The sequence below is a fragment of the Urocampus carinirostris genome, chromosome 20 (assembly GCF_059441175.1).
Source record: "Urocampus carinirostris isolate Australia breed hairy pipefish chromosome 20, RoL_Ucar_1.0, whole genome shotgun sequence".
Lineage (NCBI taxonomy): Eukaryota > Metazoa > Chordata > Actinopteri > Syngnathiformes > Syngnathidae > Urocampus > Urocampus carinirostris.
Window position 1 is genome coordinate 23,510,490 of NC_142368.1, and position 22,972 is coordinate 23,533,461.

At 40.3% G+C, this 22,972-nt stretch overlaps 1 protein-coding gene across 5 annotated transcripts in view; it reads left to right on the forward strand.

The window, feature by feature from the left end:
- The first annotated feature begins 1,272 nt into the window (after positions 1-1,272).
- The window catches only part of LOC148346649 (apoptosis-stimulating of p53 protein 1-like), a 31,115-nt gene continuing 9,415 nt past the window's right edge, over positions 1,273-22,972 (forward strand). Inside the window, exons 1-13 of one of the 5 annotated variants that reach the window (XM_088324564.1) lie at positions 1,273-1,644; positions 1,841-1,955; positions 11,373-11,520; positions 12,226-12,345; positions 12,801-12,871; positions 14,840-14,929; positions 15,848-16,022; positions 18,008-18,207; positions 18,275-18,439; positions 18,564-18,756; positions 20,326-20,460; positions 21,966-22,090; positions 22,205-22,667. In XM_088324564.1, coding sequence (XP_088180690.1) covers positions 1,947-1,955; positions 11,373-11,520; positions 12,226-12,345; positions 12,801-12,871; positions 14,840-14,929; positions 15,848-16,022; positions 18,008-18,207; positions 18,275-18,439; positions 18,564-18,756; positions 20,326-20,460; positions 21,966-22,090; positions 22,205-22,667 — 1,894 coding nt within the window. In that variant the 5' untranslated portion in view covers positions 1,273-1,644; positions 1,841-1,946. Of the gene's footprint in view, positions 1,645-1,840; positions 1,956-8,273; positions 8,525-11,372; positions 11,521-12,225; positions 12,346-12,800; positions 12,872-14,839; positions 14,930-15,847; positions 16,023-18,007; positions 18,208-18,274; positions 18,440-18,563; positions 18,757-20,325; positions 20,461-21,965; positions 22,091-22,204; positions 22,668-22,972 lie in introns of those variants that run through there. The other 4 variants (XM_088324566.1, XM_088324565.1, XM_088324567.1 and 1 more) reach the window with 4 other exon arrangements.

Below are 22,972 nucleotides of genomic sequence, written 5' to 3' on the forward strand. Positions count from 1 at the left end.
TTATCGTAAATGTTCGAAAGGGAGTGGGAAGAAGTATATGTTTATCAAATCCTACCCCCAGACTTCATTAACAATTGCATCCCACATCTAGATCCCCTGTGCATTCACATGTAAACACACTATAACAATGTTTAACATTATTTAAAGGGACACTTTTGAATGCTGTATTGTATTGTGAAGTGCAATCAAAAACATGTGCTACAAAGCAAAAAGTAGAAAACAAACTACAGAGACTCAAAGTGACCAGACCACACTCATTTTTAACCCAGTCAAGGTCTTTGGTTTTGGGGGTACGCTTAGCATCAAGTCGGCGGCTAATCGTGTCTGTTTCCGCTAGGTGAGCCTCATGTTGGATAAATACTTTGTTTTTTAAAATACACATTTATATGCGAGTTCAAGTATACAGTATATGCTGATTATTCGAATAAATATCTTTTTTTTTAAATGACTGAAGTTTTTTTTTTACCACTCGAAGGTGTTAAAGACAACACAATGTAACTATGATTTTTTTTTTAAATAAAACGTTTGCCAGCCATAAGTATTAACTTTATCTAGACAAAAGTATATTACTGGAAACCATTTAATATTGTCTACTCCTAATTAAAAATAATATTTCACACAATAATGTACATAAGTATACTTTAATCAGCGGAACTTCAGTATTTGTTTTCTGAGAACGAATTATTTTATGGGTTAAAGTAGATGCACTGATGTTCCAGCAGAAGGTGCTGCAGTCCACATATTTTTTTGGGCCCTGTTTGACAAATTGACGGATTGTTTTTCTTCAAAACCGTGTTCACCGTCAATTGAATCGCCTTGAACATCAGGAAGGCAAAAACATACTACCGTCTCGTGTGCGGCACAGTTCTAAGGTCTTGGGAACCTCCTGTGTGGGTTCAAATCCAGCTACCGGACTTCCTGTGCAGAGTTTGTATGTTCTCCCCGTGCTTGCGTGGGTTTCCTACGGGCACTCCGGTTTCCTCCCACATTCCAAAGACATGCATTTCAGGTGGATTGACCGGTCCAAATTGTCCCTAGGTGTGAATGAGCGAGTTGTCTGTCCCTGTGTGCCCTGCGATTGGCTGGCAACCAGTTCGGGGTGTCCCCTGCCCACTGCCCGATGATTGCTGGGATGGGCTCCAGGACCCCCGCGACCCTACTGAGGAAAAGCGGTGCAGCTAATGAGATGAGAGATGTTTTTAATGTATTCAGTACTCTGAGAACATCAATCAATCTGCTTGCATAGCTAAGCCCCGCCCCTCTCGTTAATTTTCTCCGCCTACCCCACCGGTCGTCGTCAACAACCCAGCGGTGGATTTTCGCCAACTATCACTCCTCGCCGAACCAGGCGCACTGGCAATAATTCCCCACTGTCGCTTCGCTAAAGAACACAATTTATCTTTCAATTTGAACCAATTATTGACATTTTTTTGTCGACAGTGACTGAAACGCTGCTATATCTCTTGGGTGTAGCCGCAGCTGGAGGCAGCTAACGCGAATTAGCATCTTCGCGAGACAGCGCTAGTTAGCCGCGCTAGCTTGCTAGCTGGATGGACGGATGTCAGTCACTTAGCTCGGCTTTCCTAACTTTCCTCTCTGGACAGGACGTTTGTACCCCGCGACCATGACTCGCTTTTGACAGCGGTGAGTAAATTACGGGCTACTTTTATTTAATGTCACAGATAAGAGGCGTTTCGCAGCCAGCAAGGAAGAGCAGCTGTGCGCGAGCCACTCCTGGGCCATTTAAAGCCGTTTGTTGACATCGCTGTTAGCTGCAAGAATTGTGCATCTCACCCATGACACTTTAAATTTATGTTATGTATTTTTTTGTGTTTCACAGGGCTGGTAGGTTCTGTCTGTGTGACTTTGGTTGATCTCAGGCAAGGAGGGAGGATCGGAGATTTGCTGTTTGCTACTCTTATTGATTTTCATTTGGTACCGCCAATATGATGCCGGTAAGTCTGACAACACCTGTTAAAACCCATGCGTAGAAATGGAAAGTACACAATCGACATTACAGATATGCACATTAGGGTACAGTTGCATGTTATACTCTCGGTTTGTTCTGATATAACAAAACGTTGGAAAGTTATTAATTAGAATTGTCTTTATTGTCATTGATAACAACGTAGTTAACATTGTTTACAACAAGATTAGACATGCCACTTCAGCATAAACACGTATTAAAGACTCAAAAGAAAAAATTAGATAAAAATAATTTCAGGTTGGATAGACAAATATTTACCGAGTAGTGCTTGGTGACCGGCCCCAGTTGTAAGTATATTGTAACAATAGTACTGTAAAATTCAGACTAAAAGCTGCAACATTTTCTCCAAGCTTTTAACACTGTGGCTTATGCAATGATGCGGCTGATTTTTTTTTTCTAACGGCCATTAAGAGTGAGACATGTGGAATATATGTGTCTCGGAAGACAAAAGTTTAATGCAACTTCACGCTTTTAGTATGAATAAAAGATGGATAGATTAGATACTTTATTCATCCCCGTAGGGAAATTCACAGCTAGCATGTACAGGCCCTCATCATGGAAAAGTATTGTATATTATTAAATCTCTTACTGTGTACTGTCCTTCTTCGTAAATATTTCATGTTTCAATGTGGGCACATGCGGCTTATACTCGGATGCGGCTTATATATATATATATATATATATATATATATATATATATACACAATGGTTTTTCCATTCAAATGTACCGGGTACGGCTTATTAGGCAAAATATGTATTTTCCAAAGTCTTGTGGGCTTTTTTTAGGGTGGTAATGGCCTTGGAGAATAAACTCTCTGTGCCTGGCAGTCTTTGTTTTAAGGCACCTTTAGTGCCTACTAGAGGGTGGCGGGTCAAAGAGGTGGTGGTCAGGGGGAGAGGAGTGTTTATGACTGCTGTGGTATTGAAATATCCATCAGACTGGGCAAAGAGCAGCCAATGATTTTCTGCGCTGTGTGGAGGACTTCGTTTTTTCTGTGCTGTCATGCTCCCAGCATACCGCACCGTGACACTGTATGCCAGAACACTTGATGACTATAGGTTAGTCTTTTTTAACCTATTCTGAGCAATGGCTTACTTTTTCAAAGTATGCCACCTGTAGAAAACTGTAAAAGATTCCAGTTTGATGTTTTTAAATGCATTGCCGTTGTATGATTTAATTTTTAGTTTTGAGTGGTTTTAAACTTGTGCGGCTGTTTTGAAGCTGAGAATTACTTGTTTGTTACTTACTGGCACAAAGGGCTAACAATTGGATTTGCTTTTCTAAAATGACAACTTAACACATTATTACTATGTAGTTACAATGCTACTTTTATGTTACAAAATGGTTGCTAAATCAACCGCTAAAACATTTGCCTTGTATAATGGCACTGAAACCAATACTTATACAAATTATGTCAAAATCAAATTCCCTACACAATCACAATAACCCATCACTGGTGGGCTACTTTCAGAACTGCTCCACAGACTACTCGGGTGTTTTTTGTAACTTATTTTAATAATAATAATAATAATAATAATAACAAAAAAAAGCTTTTTCATTCCAATTTATTAAACTGTTTTTCTCCTATTAAAATAGGAAAAAATATTTAGGTAACTTGAACAAACCTTTGCTGTGGTAATTTGAACTTTTTTTTCTCGTAAAAATATCAACGTATTTAAAATGAGACAACATATCTGGGAGTAGAACAATGTTTTTTAAGTGTAAGCTCAAATTTGAGCAGTCAAAATTGGAAATTATTTATCTCTACAGTTTTTTTTAATTTAAAAATTGATCTGCTGCCTACTTATGATCACGAAGACCAAAAGGGTAGTTAACAATCTCACGCAAGTAATTATAGATTTTTAGTCACCACTTGGATGAAATTGGAGAATTTCATGTGGAACACAGGGCAAGAAACACTAAACTAGAATATAACTAACAATTACTCGTGTTGTATTCGGGTATTGTGCTGTACCTTTAGACACTCCTTATATAACATACTAGTAGCCATCCTCAATCTATAATATAATGCAGTCATACCCTGAAATGGTGATCAGGTTAAACAAAATATGCAAAATTTACTCCATAATGTGTAAATCGTTCATTCACTTGATGGCCACCTATTTCTGGTGAACATTTTCTCCGGCTTCAAGTACTGTTGCACAATTGACATGAAAGATAATTCCCGTTTGGTCGATTTGACTTGACTGTGTGAATTCTCGTGACCTAGAGACTCTACAATCAACTCTGGTGTATCAATGTGACAAAGAACATGATACGCGAACGGGAGGTGCACTTTGTCAGGTAGTCCTATTGTTGATCTTGTAACAATAGCGGGGTGAATTGAGAGACTGTTGCATAGCTCTCCCTGCGGGGAGGCCAACATGGAGCAGAGGATAGTTACATTTTAGGGACGCCAAGGCTTTTTTTTTGACTTGGTTAATGGGGTGCATTTTTTTAAATGCTCACAGGCCAAGAAATTTGTTTTGATGTCATGTTTTCATGTAGCATCGGGGCTCAATAAGAGGGAGCTGATATTATTTTCCACCGTCTTGCTGCAACTGGTACCACCAAAACAAACTTGCGAAAGGCTGGGAAAAAAGTGAAATAGAAACGATGCTGTTTGGTCACTTCGTCTCCTTTGTTTGTATTCCTAGGCTTTTTAGCACTTGTTTTTGTCTGTACTACACAATACAGCATCATATAGTGATCAAATACTACTCACTGTCCCATATATGTAAGTGCTGCCGTGTAATTTATGGATTTTTTATTACTGATTGATTTTCTTATTTATTTTCATGTTGTTTCTTGATATATTTGTATTCCGAGATCTTATTTTGTGTAGCATTTTTAAAAGATCTTTGAGATCAGTGACATGTTTTTGTCAGACATTTTCTCCTGGAAAACCCCATTTGGCCCAACCTCAAGTAGACCCTGGCTTTAGTGGCCTCTAGTAAATTGAGTTTGAGACCCTTATTTTAGAGTCTCACACTTTAGACCATTATTGGCTGAATAGATTTCTTTAACAAACAGATGTCAAAAAGTACAAATGCTGCCCTACTTACGAACGAAATAGGTTCCGGGCGATTGTTCGTAAGTTAAATTTATAAGTTGCTTCAGTGCTATATTTTGTATGTTTAATGTTTATATAAGTATGTTTAAGGCTTGTTTAAGTAACCTGTATTGTTTTAGGCTAAATATTTACTTCAATTCCTTTAGTTTGAATTGAGGGAATATTTTCCCATGAGGAAAGCAAAGAGTGCGTGCACCCCCTTCCCAGCTGGACGCTTGCACCCCGTGGCACCACCAGCCTATCAAGTCAAAGAGTCAGTGGAGCAGATAGCGAAGCGTACACTCAGCGCGTTGCGTGATGGAAGCAGCCAATGGAACGTTGGCACACCCACTGCAGCCTCTGTTGTGAAGGGCCACTAAATCGTCAACCAGTGTTAATCTTGCGCAGTCAAGTTGCTTACAGGGCCATGCGCAGCTGTAGCCAACCATGAAAAATACCATTTGTCATCTGCAGCAATTTTTGGTATTAAACGTTTCAGATATTTAATCTTCAAGCCTGTTCGATTTCCACTTCTGCCCCAAACCAATCAATAATTCACCGTACTTCCCCTTGGCAGATTCGAATGCACATTAGTCATCTCTCAATCAAAGAGACACTTTTTTTTTTCTCTCTTCTAAGGCGTTCGTGAATTGCTCCCAGTAGTGTCTTTGTTTCTGGAAGTTAAACTACAAGAGGAAAATGTGTGCAGTATAAAATTGTCAGTTAGAAATAACTAAATGGTCCATTTTGTGTCTATATGACATTATTCCAAAAGGAGAAACAACATGATTTGTTTTTTATTCAAGAATGCAAAGTTTTGGTGTTGTATCTGCATGCTCAGTTATTGGTACCCTTTAAGACTGGGATGATGTTCTTTATGGAGGCATATTTCAATTTCAGATGTTTGACAGATTTTCCACTTTTGATTACCATTACTTGAGTTATTTCCTTTGAAATTATACAATTGATACAATAACTACGTTGCCTCTCAGCAGATACGATACGAATAACTAATTAAATTGACCATTATCCATAAAGATACAGTGCATCATATTGTTTCATCTGATGAAATAGAATAATATTGTCTTTATCGTCATTGGTTAAACAGCGTAGTATATCTTGTTAACAACAAGAACAGAGATGACATTCCTGAATAAGATTTTAATAAATGACTAGAAAAAAAGAATCCTGGAATAGATTCAAAACATATTCAATAGCGCTCAGAGATGATCATTGGGAGTGCATCAGAAAATAGTGGCCAATGAGGGCTGCACGATGTCTGAAAAAAAAAACAACCTAATTGCGACTTCAATAGCAATTTTGATGCGATTTTTGATTTCAAAGAAAAGTGCATTTTCTACGCTAGTTTTTTTTGGGGGGTAGAACATAAACATAGTGACATGCAAACATAACTTGAGATGGCGTACTTAGAGACAGAGAGTATACGACTGTATCAAAATATCAAATATAGATGTAAAAATATAGACAGAATTGCAGTTGAATAAATGATCTTTGTCATTACACAAAAGGACAACAAAATTGGAGGGCTAACCCCCCCCGGAGGAAAACAAAGCCTACTTACAACAAAGTCAGTTAGTTCTTTGTTCCTTTGTCTCTTTGTTTCCTTATCCTCACTGTAAATGTGAAACTGGAGTCGTCCAATTTCGTTGTCACAGCATATCCCATGTTGTAACAATGACTATAAAGGCATATTCTATTCTATTCTATTCTATTCATTTCAGTGTACGAAAACGATTAAGAGCGGCTGGCAAGCTACACTCTACAACCTTGTCCCCACGACTTCTTCAATGTCTTCTTGATGATTAGAATTTAATAGTCACGTATGTAGCGGTTTTCCACGAGTAGTAGCTCCAAGTCTTCCGCTTTATTGGTGATGGATATGGCGTTTGTGACTAGCCACGTTTTGGCAGTGGTGGCTTAAGAGTTGTTAGCTACAAAATAATATAATGAAATTGTGAATATGTTTAATTGCTGTTAAAAGTGTCGATACAAATTGTTCAAAGCTCATATTGTTAGAATAGGATATAATGAAATTGTGAATGTGTTTAATTGCTGTTAAAAGTGTCAATAAAAATTGTTCAAACCTGTTTGCTTTCCCTTCCGACCCCGCTTAGTCAATTCCCGTATGAGATTAAAAATCAGGGAAAACCCGCTGGTGATGCGCTTTTCTGACTTTCCTCGGAGTCCGATTAAATTAGTGAACTTATTTTCAATGCAATGAGCCACTTTAGATATGAGCTGTGGCGTTTGTTTTGGTGGCCATTCGTGCACGCGCTGCATGACTGACTGGCAGCTTACACCAGCCTATTGAAGTTGTGCACACTCGTCTTACAATCTTTGCCTCGCCTTTATTGGCTGGTGCCATTCAAACCTGTTCTGTTTGGCTGGCCCTTTTAATCCACAAAATGTGACAATTCTTGTTGACCTAACACCCCATCACTTGAACCCCTTGAAAAAAACGGAATTTGCTGCAGTTACACTATTGCACTACGTCACATCAAGATATCGATTCAATGTTAAAGCTCATGCCTTGAATAGACGGTTATCATTATTACGAGAAAGATGGTCACATTTCCAATATTTTAGTTTTGGTTTGGTACCAGTATGTTTTTTTTTTTTTATACTTTGGAGTTTTTTTGAATGTTGCGATTTTCTTAAGGTCTATACATTTTCCTCAGATAATAAACCAAGTGGCACATGTGTTTCACACCAAATGTCTGATTTTTAATGAGAAAACGACAGTCATTTTTTATGGCGAGTTCAAAGTAAAGGTGATTATATGTAACACTACCTAACCTGTAACATGCTGTATAGAATTGTAATAAATGACACAGTACCCTGGTAGCAAATTAGTACTGGTTTGTCCACTGCATCATAAATATGCATTCGCTTTAATATTTTGAGTGGGTGGGAAAGCGATCAAGTAAGCAGAAGCTTGCATAAGTGCTTAGCAAGGGTGGCTAACAATTTGAACCTCTTTTGAACGGTATTAATCAAATGTATCAAATTATTTTAAGTTCAACGCCATCCTACTTTTGATCGGAAGCTGATGAATATTCCGTCTTAGTGCCAGAGGTGTCGGTAGGGTGCAGCCACGTGGAAATTCGGACCAACAAATGCCGTGCTTAGCATGCACTTTGATGGAGGCTACTCCCTCTCTCTCTTTTTTCTTCCTCAGTTGTTTATGTTGTTTGGCTACCACCCCGCTCACAAAGCCAGTCCGTTATCCTTGCAAGTCTCCTCCGCGACACCAGCATCGGCGAGGGTTTAAGTGCGGTCAGCCGTCCCGCTGTCCACAATGAAGCGCTTCGTGGCAGTGATGATGCGTAGCCTGGTCAGTCTTTCCATGGACAATCCCTTCTGGGCCAAGGAGCGCCACCGGGCACCCAAGAGGGAGATCAGACGGAAAAGGAGGGTGCTCCGAAGAGTCCGAAACGCCGGCAGACGCAATTTAGTCAGGGCGGTTGGTATTTGGCCAGTGCTCGCTTGGTGGGATGATGGTTGTCATCCTTTTTTGTATTTGGAGGCAGAACTCTGTACAGCCTGGGATAAAAATCGATGTCTTCATGTTTTGCTTTTGTTGGACTTGGGTGATGTTTCAAAATTATGGTCATTTGGCTTTTAAATATCTGCGTTTTATCAGTCTGTAATTCCACCTATTGGGGAACAAAAAATGCTTGTGTTTTAAGACAATGGCTTGAAGTGTTTGTTTGGCGAGAGATCTATATTTATGGCAGACTCAACGTTGAAACCTTTGTTTGGTTGATTGGTTGGATCACTGAACAACAAGAGTCTTAGGGGCACTACCAACTTTTACTTTTTAAAATTCTATTGCAGACGGCTGACATCAAGGAATTGTTTGAATCGGGACTCTGAGGATTAGATATTTTTTGGGCAATACTTTTCTGATGACATTGTTTTCATGTTTTAAGAAAAAGCATTCTCCTTTCGCCCTTTTTTTCTTTTGAGATGCTGTGAAAGAAGGTTCATTGAATTGTCTTTATTATTATAGCATAGTGAACATTGCTTGCAACCACGTGAGAAACCTCAGGATAAACGTATAATAAAAACTTAGAAGATGAAAAGGAAGGGATGTTAGGATTTATAATGAAAAATATTTACAAAGTAGTGCTGGGAGAGGGGCCTAAGTTGTAATAAGTTGTGCTGTGAAAAAATTGTGCATTCTGACAATAGTGCAAGATATGGGCATCTTGTAATTTTATGCTTTCATGCATCCCATTGATGCAATTGTTCTGGATAAAAGGCATTTGCTGTAAAATGTCAGCTGTGAGTCATTCTGACTGGGAGGAATTTCTGTTGCGGAAATGTATTGGTCGCTTTGATTTTTTTCTTTGTTTGAGCGGGATTGACTGTATGCTAGAGCTGTGACATCACTCATGGCGCTGGTGGACCTTGTCACGTTTTCAGCGAGTTTCGGCTTTACACTTTAAAATCACAAACCAGTTTTTCAATTGTTTAATGCTGTGCATGGCATGTCCTCCAAATTAGATGACTTTGCTATTGTGGGTGGTAGTTTAGTGCTACCGGTAATCAGAAAATCAAGAATTTGGTTTTATTAGAACTGCATTACATCATATCTAATGCTGAAAACTCATTATGTAATTTTCAACCCTAACTCACCAAAGATTGTTTATTCTCAGTGGAGTTATTGTTAGGATCACGTGTGACCTCCAAGTATTCTCAAGTTCCAAGTGTTCCAAGTGTAGATGAGTACAAAAATTAATACTCTGGAAGATGGATCACAGTTGTACAATGGTCAAGCTCACGTCCCCTAACTATTTATGCCAAAGAAGGTTTGCCCAACTGTTAGCAAGTTCAGTGTTTCTCGACCCCATTTCAATTACGTACCCCAATGAGGTTAATTATTTTTACTTAAATACATTTATCAGCAAATATCCTTAAATGAGGAAGGATTTACACCTTCCACCTCAGACAATATTCAACAAAATAATCCTAAAATATAGCTGTCAATGGTATTTTTTCAAATTCAGTAGCATACATTGTGCAATGTCAAATATCTTCTTTTAAGCTCTATTTAGGTGGGTACTTTCCTGAAAGATATTGTTATTCAAACAAATTGGGGGGTGTAGGGTGATCGCAAGCAAATGCTCTGATTTGGCTTCATTTTAAAATCTGATGACATTTACTACTGTAGTTAAACCATAATTAAAACTAAAATAACTCCATGTTTTTTTCAAACCTACCAACCAATGCTTTATTAAATGATCGATAAGGTAGCAATTCTTAAGTCAACATACAGATTTGTATTTTAATTATTTATCCTCCACAGATTTGAAAACTTTGCTATTTTACTAGGGCGGTGTTCAATGTACTTTTGCCCCCTGTAGCACAGTGCTTGATAAACGCATGTTCAAAGGCCGTCACAACCTCTCACAGTCCACAAAGGAAGATATTGCAACTATGGTTACGTATTTAGAATGTTTTCACTAAATGGGGCGTCAGCTGTCATTCTCATGAAATGTGAGGAATGCAAGCATGCAGGGACGTGTGCTGCAACCCCTAACAGCACGTTTGAAAGTATTTGTGTTCAAATCTTTTATAGCGAACCCCAGCCACTGCATGCACGGACAAGTGTTGTTGCTGGGCAATGTGTGGAGTGTTTCAGCTTTTGTGGCAGTGATCCAGCATAACGGCGCAAGCTTTGAAAGTTCCATGCACAATGAAATTTTAAAATGAGTTGGTCGAAATATGCCGTTACCTATCTGTGTTACATTTGTTGGTTTATACTTGTTGTGGAACATCAATACCTTAGTCTTATATTTCTCTGGATTGGAAATGTGTCGTGACTTATTTTTTCTGAAAAGTAAAGTACTTGAGGATCCTGCACTGTGTTTTGTTGTTAATAATGTATCACCAAAGTGTTGGGTCGGAATTGTTTATTGGTTTATATAGATGATCTACATTTGATTAATCGCATTAAAGTTTTGAGGTGAGTAAATGGTTTGTTTGATGGCTGAGTTTTTTTTGTAAAAATACTCTAACCGCGGATTACCTATTGCTTGAGTGTATGAGGCCACTGACAGATTTAGAATTGCTGTTTATAGTGCTGTTCCACAAGGCTTTCTACTATGTCTCTTGGCGTTTGTAGAAATTACTTTCTTTGGTGTGCACAGATGAATAAAGCAACGTGATTTATTGATCATTTGATTTTAAAATAACATACATTTCCTCATTGGATTTAGTTTGACTTGAGTATTGCTTGACCCCTAAATGTTTCTGAAACAATTATGTCACTTTAACTTACATTGCCTTCTCCTCACACCGCTCAGATGATATTGACGGTGTACCTTAGTGACGGGGAGCAGACTTTGACAGAGGTGCCCATCACCCCTGAGACCACATGCCGCGATGTGGTCGAGTTCTGCAAAGAGCCCGGAGAAAGCGGCTGTCACCTGGCTGAGGTCTGGAGGGGCAATGGTAAGACCTGCACTCATTCAAAAAATTGTTTTTTTCTTTTGCATCCCTTGTTCTCCCATGTGTGTACATGACCTTCTCACCCAGCCTGTAACGCTTTTGGCTAATCTATTGACGCACCATTCAGAGCCGGAGTGAAGTGAGTGTTGGAGTGAGGAAAAATCTATAACTATTGCCAATGAATGAAGTACAAGGCAAATAATAATAATGAAGCTGATCCTCTTAAAACTGCAAACTTGAACATCTGAGTCCCTGGTGCTGTCACGATTTATTCCCCGCAAACAATTTGCTTCCGTTCTGGTGCTGACACGCCAGGTTGTGATCAGCATATTTTTTTTCTGCCTGGGGGCCACTCCTCTGTTGAAAACACCATCCTAGTCAAACGGGGGGCTTTAGTTTGGGTTGGGCTGGTGCCTGACAAAGCACAACCAATGTCTGTCTCTTGTGCTGTCTTGCTGTTTACGAAATACTAGCTTCTAGTTGTCAATTTCAGAAAGCACTATTGTCACTGAAGGAATAAGTTTGATTTTCTTTTTAACTATACATGTCGCCCGTTTTAAATGTTCACATCGTAAAAACCTATTGAAAACTACTATTTTTTTGCATGTTCATTTTCCACATTTAAATTGACTGTTACTTTTGATTGGCTCTAAATATTTTTTTTTTAACTCCCTCCACCAATTCCTGACAAGTTTCTCGTCTTTGCAGAGCGAGCCATCCCATTCGAGCACATGATGTACGAACATCTCCAAAAATGGGGCCCCCGCAAACAGGAGGTCAAGTTTTTCCTGCGACACGAAGATTCCCCAACCGAAAGTAGTGATCAGGGTGAGTGTTTTTTTTTCTTCTTCCCCAAAGCTCCTTGCTGGTGTCTCCTCTCCCGGACTTAGATGTAATGGTCATCTTTTTACTGTTCTTTTGCATATAGTGTTTTCACTTGTGCCAAAAACTACTGTTAAAGCTTTTGACTTTGAAAAACTTGTTATAGTTCATTTTTAGACTTGTCACTGCAGGCATTTAAAAAAAAGTAGAACAGGCAGCATTCTGTATCTGTCCATTTACTTTTGAATAATGTATTCATCTGTTCTAGTCAGGCTTTTGCCATTTTTAGAAAGTAAATGCAAAAAGTAAAAATTCCGGAGTTAGTTAGAATCATCTTGCGTCCCTCATGTAGTGTGCAATCTCGTCAGCGTCGCTTTGAATTGACAGTACTGCTCATTGGCCGTGAGTATCACCATGCCCGTCTTTTCTCTGACCCGCCAATGATGGCAACTGTGTCCCAGCAGGCAGTCAGCAGTCCCAGGATCAGTCAAGTCGGAGGAGCGGCAACGCCAGCGAGAAGAACGAGAACGGGGTGAGATGTCAAAGAATTAGGTTAAAACTTGCATTTAGTTTTTTTTGTCCCTATCATGTCTCAGTCTTGGCTTTTTGTTAAGCTATCTATAGCACCCATGCACATATGTTTGATGAGAAAAAAAGCTGTGTAATGGCACTGCACCAAGTTAGTATATCACATTCCTTAAGGGACAGTCCTTACTGTTACTGATATAACTTCTACACCAAATATTAATGCATACAATTAACTGGGTTATTTTTAAAAAGCTTTTTCTTCAACCCTGTTAGCAATTCCTGTCAGGTTTATGCTTTCTGCGCTGTTAAGGCTCAGCTTGTGTGCGCACTGTTGCAATTGTGTCCGATAAAAGCAGCCTCTGGCACGATGTCCTCTCTTGCTCCCTGACTCGGACCATCTGTCCCAGATTTTACAAAATAGGAAAGTGACGCGGTCAAGGAATTGAAACTAATTCGTCCTCCTGGCTAGAGAGAGAAGCACTGTAGAGGGACTGGGTTTCATTTCCACCTAAAAAAATGTCTATGATTTCCAGAAAATGATAACTGTTTTGACCATCATAAGTACTTCCTGGCTGTGCAAGTTGTCGTTTGACCTCCTAAATGGCGAGGTTAGATTGCATTCAGGTCCCCTTGCAAATATTCGATTGAAGGGATTATATAAGTCAGCCTGCACGATGATATAACGGCTCCGTAAGAGGATCATTGCTTTGGCATTTAGCAACTACTTCCGGGTCACTGTCTGCCACAGGCGGTTCATACAGACCCCGTTTAGCTCTATAAAGAGAATCTCTGGTCCCTGAATGTGAAGCAAGTGGTTTGAATAAGTGCCCTTCTGGAATAACGCCCTGCACATTTTCTGACCAGATCAGTCAAAAGGCTGCCACTGTCTGAGAGAGATGTTGGATTTTCCCTCGGCGGCGTTGCCTCTGGGCCTCCTTTAGCCTCGTCTGCCTCGTTTATGTCACCTCCTACCTCTCTTTTATAAGTCCATAATAGATGTTAGGTAGGGATTAGGTTGGTAGAATCTCAATGTGTTTAGTGTTTCACTTGATCAGTTTGGCAACTCACAATTAAGAAAATCCATATGTATGATTTGAAACGTCCACTGCAATCTTATTAGCAGATATGAATTTTTGGGGGAAATTAACATGTTGTTTTTCTATTAAAACAAGAAAAAATTATACTTAAATAATCCAAATTATTTGATGTTGCAGACGGTAGAACTATTTGAGTTTCACTTTTTTGATCTCAGTAAATAATATTGTTTTATTTGAGATTTTTTCTTGTTGAAATTCTTGCATCTGTCAGAATTGAGATTTTTGCTTTTTTTAAAAGACATATTATCTTATTACAGAAGTCAAAAAATGTGGTAGACAAATACCAAAGGAATAATTTGAATAAAACTTATATAAAAATAAAGATTCAAAAAGCCTCAGAGATGAATGACAACCTGAAGAACCCCACCCCAGCCCAAAAAAAACTGCTTTTTTAAAATTAAGCTACGGTACACATGGCGAATTTAGATTATTTCATCCTCTGCATTATCTCTCATCCCTAGCATCTCTGCCAAACTCAGGAATTTTTAGGTTCGTTATTTTTAGTATATGCCATAGACTGCTTACAATTTAACAGTGGGCTACCAATTGCAGCTCCCACAACAGACCCTTTTTTTGGACACCAATGAACTATTACTTCTGAATGCTGATTATTCAACAAAAAAGATCACTCTCTTTTCAAAGTTCTATCAGAAGTTTTAGAACTCCTAAAACATTTGGATAGTATGGGGAACTGTGTTTAAAAGGCTTATCTGAACAAGTTAAACAAGTTTCTGGAAACAACTCAATAATTAAATGTATTTAGTTTTACCTGTTTGTTTACTAAAGAAAGAAGTAGGTAAATGGCTGCCATGTCTAATTTTAAGAGCCAGTGTCACAACATAATTTATCGTTGCTCCATTATACGTTATTTTCAGCGAGTGGAGCTCACGCTTTCCGAACTGCAGGAGATGGCCACCAGGCAGCAGCAGCAGATTGAGGCGCAGCAGCAGATGCTCGTCGCCAAGGTAGAGCTGTTATTCTTTATATGCTCAATCAATGTTTTATTCACCACTCCGCCGATCCGCTCTTAGGCGAGCACCTCTCATCCATCATAAAACCACACACTGGCTGTCATAGCGTGCACCATCATCTTTAAATTTTAATTGCAAAACCTTCTCACCACAAACTAGTGCCATTGGTTGTTTTGTTTCTGATATTATTGAGTTGAAGTGTAGCTTCAAAGCTATGTGGCTTGACCCATGCACTCACTATGTAACTAAGGAGGTTGGACGCAGCATGACTCACCTTGCTGGTATTGTCCTGTCTGTGCTCGTGCACCCTGTGACACATTCACATTGCTATTTAGCCAGGTAAGACATTTTCACATTATCTGTAAAATCAAATCAACAGTTAATATCATTTAAACCATTTTGGTAGCTTGTCAATCACTCACAAATACAAATGGCGCCTTAGAAGCTCTGCAGTCATTGGGAAACCTGGGCCTGTCGCTTCCTATTTTTGTCCTGATAACTGGATCACTTCTCAGTTGGATGGAGACATGAAGTCATTTGACCTGCCTCAGTCTTTACACAGTCTCCTCGCAGCCTAGCATTTTATTATGTACGGTCAGTGGAGAGACGGAGGCCCCCTTTTACAACTATTTAGTTCTGCACTTCCAGAACACATCTAAAGTGGCCTGCAAAACTATTTGGCCCCCTTTTTCGTTTTTTATTTGTTAAAAAAGATTAAAATATCCAATAAAGTGTGTTCCACTTCATGATTGTGTCCCACCTATTGTTGATGCTTCACAAGAAATTACAGTTTTATGTGGCAAAACGTCACAAAGTTCAAGGGGGCCCAAATAGTTTTGCAAGCCACTGTATATGTATTAAATTTTGTTTTCTTAACAACAGTGATTGCAGTATCTGTGTTTCTTACTGAAGGAGCAGCGCCTGCGCTACCTCAAGCAGCAGGAGCGACGTCAGCAGCAGACTGCCACCGAGAGTGAGAAACTGCAGCGGTTGAAGGAGCGTGTGGAGAGCCAGGAGGCCAAGCTAAAAAAGATCCGGGCTATGCGAGGCCAGGTAGACTACAGCAAGGTCATCAACGGCAACCTGTGTATGTACATTTTTCTTGTACAGACTTCTTGTAAGCTTTGTAAAACCCATTGCTCGTTCAATGTCAGTGATGCCAATAGACGGTAAAATGTATTTTGGTTGGCTGGCTGTGAGTTTGTAAAGAAGACTCTAATTTAGGCGATCATATTCATCTCGTGTACTAGTTTAGATGACGTTTCGTGTTTTTTTTTGTTTTTTCCCAAACACAAAAAACAATTCGTATTAAAGAGAGATCTAGTAACTCTGCTGGTAGTTTTAAGCTGTCACTGCAGTCTTTATGAGAGTGTGTTAAACTTTTGTAAGAGAGCTCTCTCTTTGCATTGAATGTGAGTTGATTAGTGTTTTAAAGTTCAAGAAACAGACTGAATGATTCATAAAAACAAATAAACTAAGCAGTTGTGTGCACCGATTGACACTTAGCGCTTTGAGAGCACATGCCCCTTTGGCATCTCTCAGAAAGTGCCCTTTGGGTTTTTTTTTAATTTAGCAATTAACTCAGATCCCTAATGATAGACGGGCTTTTTAGTAGATGTTTGCATAATGTTAACATTTTCGTCAAAATGTCTTTGTGTACGTACGACAAAGGGGTATAAGTTAGGAAAAACCACAAAGAAGGCTACCTAAAAACTGCTGATATGCAACATGACACCATTCTGTCCTTTCTAAATTGTTTCAGGGATCTCTGTATTTAATTTTAATCATCATATTTTGTACACTATATGGCGTATCCACAAAAAATAGTCTTTTGTCATATATTTTCCATACAAAAGGCGCACCAGTATATAAGGCGCTAAATTCAGATTCAGATTCAGATCTACTTTATTGTCATTCTAGTACACGTGTATACAGAACGAAATGTCGATACATCTGACCCGCACAGTTTCCTCGAATGTACAGATATAAGTAAAAGTTGTATTGTATTATGGCTACGTATAGTATTTTACCATACCATAAAGTAGGAACTTCAACAAAACAGTCAGGTCAGTCAAACTTTATTAACCCCTTAACGATGAGAAGCAAATATGTAATTCAGACACATACAGACACGGAGTCGGTATGATGTCACCAGTCACTGAAATACGTCAGGAAAACCTAAACTCGTGGGATTCAAGATATGCTGACCATTTAATAACATGGTCATCGAGGAAACATCACGATCGGTCTGAAACAAGATACCTGAAACATATAAAGCTGCTATAGCTCACCAAAGACGTCACTTTCGGTGGTCTCCTTACATCCCTGAGTGTAGTTAATCCAAAAATGTAATTTATTTACGTACTCTAAAAAACGCTATAATGCCAACAGAGTAAAAAAAATAACAGCCGATGAGCATCTTTGCATCGATAGACATAGCTTGTTGCTAGTTGTCTGTTTAGCCCCATAATTCCCGCTTACAAATAAACAAACTAGTAAAATTATTTTCTCTAGGCCGTAGACCAACATAACTTGTGATTTACATCTTTCCGGTCAATTGCAGGCTTTGTTTAGCCCCGCTTTACTCTATACGAGCCTGCAAATACTAAACAGGACCTGCCTCCTTTACTTCCGAATAACTTTAGCCAACAGTGACCGATTGAAATTACGATTCATTTTTTTGGTTAGTAAATGAAACGCCAGTAAATATATCCCAGCATGCACGGCACACTACTTCCTTTACGGGGGAGAACTGAGTTGGTGGCTTACCATAGTTGCGAGACATGTTGCGACTAAATATTGATCCTTATATAAGGTGCAACATATAATAAGGCACGTGGTCAGCTTTTGAAAAAATTTAAGGCTTAGGTGTGCTCTATAGTGCAGAAAACACGACTCATTTGTAGAATGCAAATTTTTTTATCACATTGAACTTGTTATAGATCTCTGATAATTTATCCCCCAAATGTCAATGCACCCCACTAAAACCAAGCGGCGATTCATTGTGACATATAAGCTGAAAAATGTCACAACGGAAGCATTCTGACTATATTGCTTCTGGTCATTGTCCAGCGGCAGAGATCGAGCAGGTAAGTGGCCTGTTCCAAGAAAAGCAGGCCGAACTGCAGGCGGCTGTGCTTCGAGTGGAGCAACTCAACTTGCAGCTGGAGGACTTACGGCGGGGAAAGCTCAACGGCATTCAGACCACATTGGGTGGCCAAGTGACCGGCACGGCCGCTCTAGAGCTCCGGAAACTCTACCAGGAGCTCCAGGTATTAAGCCACATGTGTCACAACGCTGGATTTTTTTTGTTCACGCACTGCCATTTTGACTCCTCAGATCCGCAACAAACTCAACCAGGAGCAGAACAGCAAGCTGCAGCAGCAGAAGGAGCTCCTCAACAAGCGCAACATGGAGGTGACGCTCATGGACAAGCGTATCAGTGAGCTGCGGGATCGCCTCTACAAGAAAAAAACCGAGGCACGTCAAAAAGAGAACCTCCCTGTAAGGCTAGAAACCCTCAACACCATCTCAAAAGTCTCATTCTCGACAGAACAACCCAAACTTTTACCCGAAGATATTTTTTATCTTTTCCAATGGTTAAAATTCAGTATTTCTCCTCCCACAGCTCAACAGGGCCAATGGGCCACCCTCACCGCAGCCGGCTGCTGGCACGCTGGGCCGCGTGGCTGCTGTGGGTCCCTATATCCAAGTTCCCGTACCGACCCGACAGGACTCTGGTTACGCCCTGCCGCCGGAGCCACTCAAGCCACAAACGCTGGGCGTTAACAACCAAGCCAACAAAGGACGCACCAAGTCAGGTCAGTCCAAGACATTTGGGGTGGTTCAGTTCTCACAATATGACAGCTTAACTGCTTTAAATGCATGGATTGTTTAAAGGAAGACCATCCAACAAAATGCCAGTGCCAGGTCAAAACCACCAACTTCTTAAGTGATCTTTTTGTCGAGACTCCCAAAAAACACCAACCATTCATAAAAAAATGAAATAACCACCATGTGTTGGGTGACCAATATTAAGGATTATTTGTGGGCAAAAATATGAAAAATCGCCAAATTGTGGCATATTTACAAATTGTTTGATTTCAATTTCACACAAGACATTAGAATAAATCAGAATTCAATTGTTTGTGATTTGATTACAGTAAATTTCGCACTACAAGCAGCTACTCTTTTTTTTTTTTTTTTACCACATTTCAAAAACTGCGGCTTTAAATATGGTGTGGCTTCTTTTTTTCTCTTTTTAGATCTGTGGCGGCACCGAGTAAAATAGCGAGCCGCTCTTTTCCATACTACATGCTCTCGAAATCCAAAACACCACGGTGACTTTTGGAAACATTTATGCCACGCTATGAAGAAATTAGTCCATGTTTTAACCAACCTTATTCATGTAATACATAACACGAGCCAAACAGGAGGTTTAACAATACTTTAATCAATATTTACAACGGCCTCACGATATTTTGTTGACTAGAAATATATAGATCATATTTTATGCAGCATTCAATCACTTTTTCTTTTGGCACGGGAAAGAATATGTGCTCGTCTTTGTAATCACTGTGTTGAATGGTCACATGATATGAAAACACATGACCATAAATAACTCCAAGCAGAACTGAAAACAGCGCCAGGTGTGCCGGGTCAAGCTGCTGTTGTTGTTCTGCAGCCGAAGTTTTTGACGCCGAATATCACTTGCGGTTGGCCCCAAGTGTGCGCTAGGCTTAAATTTAAGGAGTGGGCGTGAATTAGTTCACTTATGTCCGTTTGAGCCTGTGGTTTGTATAGACAAAATTCTGTTTCGTTCTTAAATATAAGCATGCGCCTTTTATTCAGGTGCTCCCTGTTCTCCAGATTTTACGTAAATGTTTCAGAATATTAGCCAAAAAGCCAAATTTACCTTTTTTATCTAACTCCGTCGTCATTTCTGTCCAGAGATGGTTGAAAATAGGATAATATTGTCTCAAATCATTCTGCGAACACAAAATACCGTGTTTAGACTAGAGAGGCCCATTCAACATAATATTGTTTGGAAATCCTTGACTTCCATTTTAACATCAATAAAGTTCTGGGTTCGTCTATTTTTAGACAGTGCAGGTCTATCGTATCTTAGCACTGCATCATTAAGCACCTTTTGCATGCAAAACTCCTATAGTGCGCATCCTTTTTGATGTTTCCTACTTGTACCTTATTCTTGCAGTTTCCTTCTCCTGTCTAACTGTGCTCTCTTCCTTTGTGTGCTCTTGTTGTTGTCTACTGTACATTGTGACTCCCTTCCCTCTTTCACTTTTTCCTCTCCTGTCATGTTTAACTGTGTTCGTGGTGATGTTTCTGTGTGGGTGGGTTGGCGGGGCCGTGGGGGCGGATGACGGCAGATGGCGTTGCGCCAAAATCTCCTGGCGGCCCCTGGAAAGTGTCTGATTTAGACATCATCGTGGACCCGTTGTCCCCGCCACTTCTGGAGTGTCAGCCAGGTCCGGGAGCCTCCAGCGGCTCTGCCGGCACGTCCCGTGAGTGCGCGTGGGCGTGTCGCTTCGCCAAGCCTCTTTTAAGTCTGCTTGCAAAATCGGTATCTTTACCTTTTGCTTATAAAAAGAAAATCCCAACTGGGCCCTCTGAGGTCGAGTTTAAATAATTACCAACAGTTTGATGATTTTCGAGTTTAAGTACAATTTCTCCACTGAGTGGTAAATGAACACTATCTCATAGTGACATTCTCTAGCCCTAAATTGAAGACATGAATCATTTATTATGTAAAGGAAAATGAAATAAGGTTGGAAAATACATCAAAAGACGTGTGGATCCATCAGATTCTTTTTGTCTGCTTTGGTTACGTTCTCGGGCAGTACGGCAGTGCAGTTGTTAGCGCGTGTACAGCACAGGTCTGAGGTCCTAAGATTGAACCTTCCTGTGTGGAGTTTGCATGTTCTCCCCGTGCTTGCGTGGTTTTCCTCAGGGCACTCCGGTTTCCTCCCACATTCCAAAAGCATGCATTTCAGGTTAATTGGCCGATCCAAATTGTCCCTAAATGTGACTGAGCGAATGAGTTGTCTGTCCCTATGCACCCTGCGACTGGCTGGCAACCAGTTCAGGATGTCCCTTGCCCACTGCCCGAAGATAGCTGGGATGGGCTCCAGCATCCCCGCGACCCTACTGAGGATAAGCGGTGCAGATAATTAATGGATGGGTTCAGTTGCCCACGCCCTTCTGAATCATTTATTTTTATTTTCACATTTATTTTTGTTCTTAAGCTTTTTATTTAATTTGAAGTAGTCTTAAATTTACGTGCTTCAAATTATTTTATCCTCTTACAACTTTTAATAACTTGCAATGCTGTGTTTTCGATTTAATTCTTCTGGTTTTCTTTGTTATATATTACAATGCATTTTTTTGTTTTTTTTTAATTTTTAAAGTTCATTTGCAGTCTTAAATGCGCTCAAATACTTATTTGATATTTGAAATAGTCAAATGATAATTATTTTAACGTATGGATTTTAACCATTTGTTTAGGTTGAAACAAAATGTTTCGATTGTTTTTATTATTGTTTTTTTTTTAACACGGGAGCATGCGGCTGATTAGTTCTCCGTAGATGCTCCCTGGCAAAAGGACAGACATGACAAAATGAGTATGCGCTATATACATGTGTGCGTGTGTGAGTGCTCATGCGCGTGTGCGTGCACAAAGGTAGGTGGATGTGCAGGTGAGCGGATTCCTTCCCCACTAGGGTTGTAGGGGCACCATTTCCTGTGGTGTATCTTGGGCAAATACTGCCTGGTGGCGGCCATATGTCGCTTTCCTTATGAGGCATATATAAAGCTTTTAATTTTTGCGGCAAATTTTTGTTAACTATTCATTTTTGTCAAATATAGCTTGTTAAAAAAATTTGGCTTGCCAACTTCTGTCTTAACCAAATGAATACATTTAGAACTTCGTTGGCTGCCCCCGTTTGAACATAGAATGTCATTACAGCTGTTGGTCACTCAGATATTGACTGTGCCTCTTTTGTCATTGTAGCCAGTGATGCTGGTTGGCCCCCTGTGACTAAGATGGGCGCGCCCCTAAAACCTCAGGAGAGAACAGACTCTGACTCGGCTAAGACTCCCCCTTCGGGCCCCCCTGCCACGTCGAGTGTGGAAAAGGTCAGCCTGCTTTCTACTAATCCTCTTATTCGTTTACAAGGATAAGCGCTGGCTCGTTTTCCCCCCCTAACGTCTGCAATTTCACAGCAATGACGTCCATATGTTTACTCCCAGGTGTCCGATGCCAAAAAGTCCATGACATCCCCATCGATCCCCAAACTGCAACCACCACCATACGGCTCGCATCTCTCTTCAGCCACGTCCGCCAGCTCTTTGGAGCGTCGCAAGGATGCGCCGCCGCCACTGCCTCCGCCTCGCCAGGTGCCAAACCCGCCACCACCCAGTTGGCCTCGTGTTCTGCCTGCCACCGGCTCATCCTCACAGCAGATTCAGCAGCGGATATCGGTGCCGCCGAGTCCTACTTTCCAGCCCCACACTCCGCTCTTCCCGCCCGGCACAATTGAGCGGCTAGACCACCCGCCAGCCGTGGCCGTGCGGCCCTTCATTCCTGACAGAGGGTCACGGCCGCAGTCTCCCCGGAAGGGCCCGGCCACCATGAACTCCAGTTCCATCTATCATATGTATCTCCAGCAGGCGGCGCCAAAGAGTCAGCCCCTCAAACCTGCACTCAAAGCAGGTAAGGCACATTTGTGATGTGTAAGAATTCATGACCTACCAATTGGAACCCATTTAAACATTGGTTGTCACTGAACTTGTTATGCAAATGCCACAACAGGTGAAAGAAATACTGTATAATGACTAAGAAAGGGAAACGATAACAAATCTTATCCTGCTCTCTTAGATGAAAGCACAAAACATAACTACTTTAATGGTCTTCACAATCATTTCAGGGACACTTTCTAATATTTGACCTCTGAATGTCGCTGTAGTGTAGTGCAACCAAAAATAAGTGTTACAAAGAATACTCGCTACGGAGATTCA